We start from the raw sequence: 7,995 nt of genomic DNA, 5'->3' as shown, positions 1-7,995 counted from the left end.
AAATGTGGGGGACAGGTCAGTGTTTGTTGTATCATGTCTTCATCAGATACAGTGCTATCTTGTGTCATTGATCATTCATCCATATGTGCCAAGCAGTGGTTGGACCGGTGGGTGATTACCATTCCTGGGTCATTGTCGTCGACGTTGGCATCTGGACATTGACCAACAATATGATGTGCATATGTAGTTGCCCCTGTGGGCAATAGTGGTTGGTAAGTATGGCATTGTGCAGTGATCGACACACATGGCAGAGTCAATCAATTTACTGTGATGATGTTGTCGATGCAGGATGTCTCATGTGCAGGCATCATGTGCATTGGGGGGGCAGTGGTGCATAGTGTGGGTGGATGTATTGAGTGGCTCCAGTTGTAGGGGCCAGTGGTAGTATCGGTTGTGTGTCTCATGTGGCAGGGTTTGTATGGGCACACTGTGGCAACCTGTCATGTGCAGCATTGTTATGTGTGGGTTGTGCTGAGTGTTCACTAAATGGGCGGGGGGGTGATGCATGTGCAGTCGTAGCAGCCCACTCACATAGGTCATTGCCCTGGACACACACCCTCCTTCCACAGGGCCTGTGCATTGGCAGTTGTACTCACCCAATAGCCATGTGCTTTGTCCAGCGTAGCGTTCCATGTACCGTGGCAATGTCGAATTCCGCAGAACCATTGAGTCATGTGTTGAGCCCGGGAAACATGCGCATTAATGTGTTATCACTTGTCCGGCATCACATACCATCTGTACATTCAGTGAGTGGTACAGTTTCCTATTGCGGTACACCATCTCGATAGCATGTGGAACTGTCAGCTTTATGTGGGTGCAGTCTACTGCACCTATGCAATTTGGCATGCCTGCAATGGCATAGAAGGCTAACTTGGTGGCAATGACCTGGGCAAAGGTACGGGGTAGGGCGATGTGTTCCGACACATGGCGCAACAGGGCATCCAGTACCTGTACCAATATTTTGGAGAAACAGGGTTGTGATAGCCCGTGCAGCTCACCAACTGTGTGCTGATAAGCTCCGGTGCCAAGGAAATGCAGTACCGACACCACCTTCAGGAGGGGGGGTGGCGGTGGTGATGTCAATGTGGCTGCTGATGTCGTCCTCTATCATGATGATGATGTACATGATTGTTGGACGGTCCAGCTGGTATAATGTGTGGATCTGTCCTGGGGTCAGGTTCCAGGGTGAGGCCCTGATGCGTGGTATTGCAGGCTGCCTGCGGGGTCGTGCCGGCTGAACAATAGGGTTTGACATGGGTACAGGGTTTGCTAAGTGCCACATGCGCCTCCTCTGGCTCTGCCTCCTCCTCCTCTGCACCATTACTGCCATCATGTGCAGTGCTGCCTGTTGGTTCAATAGCCCCAGTCCCAATGCTACTAGAGCTGCTGCCTGCATAGTTCTGTTTGGAGTTGGCCTGGGTGTGGCCCTTTTGTAGGCTCCAAGGGGCCTGCTGGGTCCAGCTGGGCTCATTTGGTGCACCTGTGGCCTGATTCAGCTCACCAGGCACTTTTTAACGTCATGTTCGTGGTGCCGGCAATACCGCCACTGTGTTCACGGTTTTTGTGCTATTTTTGTGGCCGTGTTTCCATGTCCATGGTACTCGTAATGCTTGCGGTGTTTCGTATTGCCGGTAACGGGGGGGTTTCCGTGCAGGCAAAGTTTACGGGTGCCTTGACTCCACGGTGGCGGTTTATAGTGGTGGTATTTCCAGGTTCATAGGTCATAATTTGGCGATCGCGGAAACGGTGCTGGTATGGTTATACCGGCAGCGTTAAGTCCGGACCGGAGAACTTGTAATGAGGCCCAATGTTTTCACCGGCCTCTCCGCGGCAATAGCCACCATGGAAAGGGAGAAGGGACCGCATGTACTCTTCTACCCAAGTCCACTGGGAGAAGGGACCGCATGTAGTTCTCTTCTACCCAAGTCCACTGTGGCCATTTTGGTTTGTAGTTTTTTTAAAGTTGAGAAACAGCAACTGTGCCTTTTCCCAACTTAAAAAAAACACAATTGGCTTCCCGGATAAGGCCATCTGGATAAAAGTGCTTATACTTTAAATGGCATCCCCCAGGAAAACCTGAGGTCGGTGCGCCTGTGCCAGGGTGCTAATAGCAATAAACTCCATGGGCGAGCATTACCTGCCAGGTAATTGCCCAGGGCCCATTTTAAGGCTAGGGGGCTGGGCCCGTGGTCATCAGCTGACTAGCAATGCACATAGCTCTCAACTATTTGTGTTACAAAGGCGGGTGAAAACACCCGATTTTGTTTTTGCAGGTGAGATGTCCATTGGAATGAATGGGCATGCAGGAGGCTTGGCGGGTGAGTCAGCCCTTTACAAGGCGGGTGACACCCGGCGAAAGCGTGAGTTGAAAGATATGCACGCCCACCCCTGGGTTTATTGCTTAAATATGTTCTTCTGAAATCACTGTGGTGTGCCAAAACCGCCGTACAAGGCACACAATCTTTGGATTGCCAAATCAGCCTTACATTCTTATGTAGTTTCTTGTTGAGCACTTCTCCCTAGCATAATTAAAATGTAGCAAGTATTCTCCCTCCCTTCCGGCTTCCCCTTTTCCCCCCAGTCTTTCCTTTGAACTTCAAATACTGAGTCAACATGTTAGCACTTCAAATCGCCAAGAAAATAAAAATACATGTCCAGAGATGGGACAAAAACCGACGACTTGGGTGACCAAATTACAGCTAAGAAGGGACAGCTTGAAAATTCGGTGCAATTAACATTTTCCGGAGTGCTATACAGCGCTTTATGCCAAGGGTGCATCATGGTGACTCGGCGTGAACGTGAGGCTAGAGCAATTGAACGCCGAGCAGGCCAGGCCCTTCCTTTGATCTCTGGATCTCCTGATGATCCACACAGCGTGACACCCAGCTACGCTGAGAGGATTTCGCCATGGGCACAGCCCAGCTCCGAGGTCTTTGCCTTTCAGACTGCCACCGCGCGACCTGCTGAGTGACGGGAGCCCGGGCCTGCTGCAGCGTCAGGGAAGTCACGCAGCCTCCCCCTCCTCCCCATGCCAAATCATGGCTCTGCATACTGACAGGAGGCTCGCACAGACCAATGGAGGAGCGGCTGCGGGGCAGGGCTTAGACGTCAGAGGCTAGACACACTGAGTGGGGAAGTGCGCTGTCTCAGTGCAGACCACGGAGCCGGAGGATACGCGAGCTGCGAACCGGGGCACTGAGCGGGACCAGCGGCAGCACAGGCATCATTAACACCATGGCTCAGTGAGTCCTGCATATCACCCAACTGGCCAGCCCCACCTTTGGCTTTCTTCCCCTCCCCGGCTTCACTCATCTGATGGCAACCACAAGTTACCCAATAATACCCCCCCCACCTCCTCCCCATTCAGACTTTGATTTTTAGCATTGTGCCATTTGCAGTTTTCCTTGCCACGTTACAAATACAAGATCACGAGTTTCGCCGAATGCTAAGTCAAAATAACTGTATGATCTACTCTCGCGCGACCTGGGAACCTTTCCTCTCCTTGCACCTTGCTCCAGATGATCCCCTCTTTTCAGTTGTATCATGTGCCCGCCGGTCGATGCTCTCACCCTTCCACTAAGAGTATCTCTCTGGCCTAACAGTGCCCCCACCCTACCTCCCCTTTGGCTATGACTGGGTCTCCTATCGCCCCGGTTGTCTCCCCCTAGTCGCTTCCATGGTCCTTATTATTGAAGGATTCCCTCTTCCGTGCTTTCACCCTCCTCCTGGTGGTAGGTACCCTGCCTATGTCATTTTGATTGTTTGCCCTCCCCGCTTTGATACTTTATTACCACGACATGTAATGTCAAATCTTCTAAAAGTGATACAAAAACGCACGTCTGTACATTCTCTCCCTAGGCTGCTAGATTCTGGATGTCTGTGGCTGAACTGCACCGGGCAGTGTCTACTTGTTGCTCGTGGTCACACGGGGTGTATTTTCTGACCGTTTGCCTGTGGTTTGTGGTGCCCTGACCACAGTGGTAATTCTGCAACGTTGAGGACTTGTGCAAGTTTTCTGTAGAACTGCAATGTGTTGCGTTGCCTCAGTTAGGACTTCAGTATGGCGTGTAATGCACTTGGGAGAAGCTTCCTCCTTTACGTTGTGCCCCGTAGTGAACGCTAGCAGGTGTTGCTGATGGTGCAGGCCAGTATGGCGAGGGAGACTTCTAGGAAGTCCGGGGTTGAAAGCGGTATTTATTCCAGTAGTGCATTCATATCGAGACCCCACTCCAGTACAAATAATGTTTCTGCCCTCCACTGCACAAGTACTGCTTATATTTTCGTGTAAAACCAGTCTCCGTAATCACTTTCATAAGAGCCTTCCCACCGCCACAATTTGAAGACCACTGGATAATGCCTGATAAGGCTGGGTGTTTGTGGCTTTTGGAATTATGTGCACCTCTGGGGAATTGATGGGTGTAACTCCTGTTCTTCGCCGATGATTTCAGTTGCTGATGTGCCCATGGACTGCCAGTTTTCATAACTGGTGTTGCAGGGCTTGGGGTGGTAAGGTTCCCTTCTGTGTAAACTGCTAGTTTTCGACCTCATATATATATATATCGCGAGAGCCATGCATTGTTTTTATTTCAGGTTCTTCAGCCAGAGCTTAGCCTTTGCCTGGTGGTTGCTACTGCATCAGTATGCGCTTTTATTTCCCTGTTGTTGAGCATTCCACATCGTTTGGCGGGTGCTTGGCTGCCAGGTGAAGTTGGAAAGATGGCAGTTGGATCGTGGGTTGTTTAGCTGTGGTTACTGTCTGATGGCCAGAATCTTATGACCAAGCGTGATCAGCAGAACTCCATTTGGTTGGAGTGGCATAGCCCCTTAACAGAGGGCACAAGTCATAGTCAAACAGAACTTAAAAATAGTTTCCAGCAGCCAATTACAATTTGTGACGCTTCACGACCAAAACCCTTAAGGGTATCTGCAGCAAGTTTTTGGGCAAAATTTGTGGTACGCAGAATATTGCATAGCTCACTGAGCTGGTAATTTTTTTTTTTTAACGCGGGTACCTGCACCATGAACTAAGTCATGAAAGTGGCCCACTTTGACCCAGAACACTGGCCATTTGGGTCTGCTCTAAAACCCTTGCCCTATGGGCCCGTTTGAACCTGCAGGAGATAAGGGATCCCATTTCGACTGAGTAAAGGTTTAGCCTGCTACCATATAGGTAACCGAAAGTTTTCATTCTATGAATTGAGAAAAATGTAAACGATGCAGTTATTTTTTTTTGTGTGTATGTATGTGTGTATATATATATATATATATATATATATATATAGATCAGTATCTTTAAGGTGAACATTTTGATTTGAGTTTAATAACTGAACGGTTTTTGTCTCTTGCACGAACCTTGTTATTTGTAGAGGAAATGTGTTCCTTGGCTTATCAGACTGCAGAGAGGTTTGCTGTTGCTACTGGTTGTGAAGCCCTCAGTACACCCCATCATGTTTGGATCCAGGGCATCCCAGTCTGTATACATTGGGGAGATTTTCCATGCTATGTGTTCGCGGGGTGTTCAGCTGACATTATAAGGTTGAGTACTCTTGCTGCAGCACTCAGCTCTAATATGTCTGCATTGCTGATGCCCACCATTGCATTTGCCTATTTAAGTACCCCCCCCCCCCCAACCCCCTTCAAAAGAACCCCCAGGCTCCTGATGGCATAGCCCTCCTCTTTTGATTGTGTGTTTTTGATTTGGGTCTTCTCTCTGTTTGGAATAAACTCCTATGATTTACCACACATGCTTCCCCTGACATCTCCACCCGTTCTTATCCCCTACAGAGCAGACATCGCCCTCATTGGACTGGCCGTCATGGGTCAGAACCTGGTGCTGAATATGAACGATCATGGTTTTGTGGTGAGTAAACATTTTTGGGAGTGGCGGGTGTGGCACAATTGGGGAACTGAATGGGGTAGGAGACATGAGTCTTGAGGTGAAGGATTTAGTGGGTGATGATGGGGCAGGTTATGTGGGAGGGTGGAGGAGCAGAAGACTGGATGTGAGGTTTGTTGCTGTGATGGGGGTAGGTGAAGAGGCTGGCATTGGATGACAGGGTAATGGGACACCCATCCTTTTGGGTTTTTTGGCTTCAGTGCTTCACAGTAGCTTGTTTGCATCCACGTTACCCTCATTCACCATGGATTTTGTTGCTTTGGGGGGTCATAACCACTGATCCTGTACCAACCAGGTATTTTGGGTTTGATTTTAAGTAGAACAATAATCCCCCCACAACACAATCAAGGGGCTTGCTTAATATTGATCTTTCCCTTGCTAGTCAGACGTGCAGCACAATATTTCGTAGCATCCCTCTCTTGGTGACGTACTACTGGCCCTGCCATCACACTCAGACTGATGTTTCTGTATCCTGAATGTATGGTTGGCTGAGAACCTCTTTTCAGATCGACCCAAAGAATAAGGTTTCATAGAATCTGTCGAGCCCCACCCATCTTCCTCGTGTCTTTGGTCCACTTGCCTAGGCCAGCATCTACAATCCTTTAAGAACCTTTTGTTGGCCTTCCCTGAGCTTGAGGTTGGCTTTTTGGCTGCATCGCTTCAAGCAGTTGCTGTGTTTGATCTCGGCCATTTCTGAGCTGATCTTGAAATACATATGCAGAGGCCAGCCTGTCCTACACTGGGTGCCCTGGGCATGTGCCACCTTTGAAACCCTCTGCGTTTTTCTGTGCAAAGAATCCAATGTTCTTGCCAAAACTCCCTCCCAGGTTCTTTAGGCACACAAGCATGTTTTTGAGCCTTAAACCATTTAAAAAAAATAATAATAATTCTTCATTATCCCTCTGAGCTCGTAAGGCATTTCACTGACTTGCTCCACGATACCTCCCACCGACCTTACTGCTTCCTCTGTCGCTCTGAAATTGCTTTGCTACTTGGTCATCTCTGTATAGTATCCTCGTAGCGCAGTCTGTATCTGTGTGCTTGTGGCGCTGGCTTATGCAGGAGTACCTTTCGCGTTTCTCCTAGTCTTCAGACTGGTAGAGTTTAGGATTGGGGAGGTCACATGCCAAGCCAGATACTGCTCGCTCAATCAGTGCCTTAATTGGCACACCCAAATGTGAGTCTTACCCCACTCCTTTGATGGTTTTGTCCTATGCCAAGCACAGCATGGTGGTTCTTCAAAAAGGTTGTGAGCAGTGTGTTCTCCGTTCACTTGTTGTCCTTTTGTTAAAGGTGCTGCCAGAATCTGTCCACGTTTGCTACCTGACTGCGCACTCTAACCCTAGATTGTGCGTGTCTCGCATTAGTCTCCTTGACCTCCTTCTCTTCCTTTCAGGTTTGTGCCTTTAACCGGACTGTCTCCAAAGTGGACAGTTTCCTGGCCAACGAGGCAAAGGGCACTCAGGTGGTCGGTGCCCACTCCTTGCAGGAGATGGTGTCCAAGCTGAAGAAACCCCGGCGAGTCATGATGCTGGTGAAGGCAGGCCAGGCAGTCGACGACTTCATAAACCAGCTGGTGAGGATGAATGGTGTGGGCTTGGTTAGGGGACTTGCATGACTCCAGTACATGTTTGCCATGCTTGGTGCCATGTTTTATATTTGGTTTTTATTTTTTTTGCTGCGGTAACTGAATGCCCTTAATTCCCTCATTTACCTAGTTTATTGGGTACTACTACTTTATTTTAATATTTTTTCTTAAATATGAAATGTTTCTGCAAAAATGTTTTCACATACAGTACAATGTCATAAAAAGTTAGTTAACAATCTTAAAGACCAACAGAAAAAGCGAAAGCACGTCAATAAGAATACAATTACCATGTGTCTTCTCATATCATTTTAAAGTGATGAAATCCAATTTAGATAAAAATGTTAAGACTACAATAGACAAAGAAGGCTCATGCCCACTAAAATGACGGTTCCAAAAATCCTCTGTTAGTAACCACTAAGGATTCGACACAAACTAACCCAAGTATAGGAGTCTTAACATTCTGTACAGCTACACACTGAATCGCACCCTCTGGTTCCCACTGGGGACATAC

The 7,995-nt window shown here is 48.5% G+C and overlaps 1 protein-coding gene across 1 annotated transcript in view; it reads left to right on the top strand.

Annotated features, from left to right (window-relative positions):
• The first annotated feature begins 2,812 nt into the window (after positions 1 to 2,812).
• The window catches only part of PGD (phosphogluconate dehydrogenase), an 84,749-nt gene continuing 79,566 nt past the window's right edge, over positions 2,813 to 7,995 (top strand). The window contains exons 1-3 of the mRNA XM_069609969.1: positions 2,813 to 3,242; positions 5,785 to 5,860; positions 7,293 to 7,472. Coding sequence (XP_069466070.1) covers positions 3,235 to 3,242; positions 5,785 to 5,860; positions 7,293 to 7,472 — 264 coding nt within the window. The 5' untranslated portion in view covers positions 2,813 to 3,234. The remainder of the gene's footprint in view (positions 3,243 to 5,784; positions 5,861 to 7,292; positions 7,473 to 7,995) is intronic.

Source organism: Ambystoma mexicanum, chromosome 8, assembly GCF_040938575.1.
Source record: "Ambystoma mexicanum isolate Mex_15411 chromosome 8, UKY_AmexF1_1, whole genome shotgun sequence".
NCBI lineage: Eukaryota > Metazoa > Chordata > Amphibia > Caudata > Ambystomatidae > Ambystoma > Ambystoma mexicanum.
Note: the sequence above shows the minus strand (reverse complement) of the source record. Positions and strands in the feature narration are given on the sequence as shown.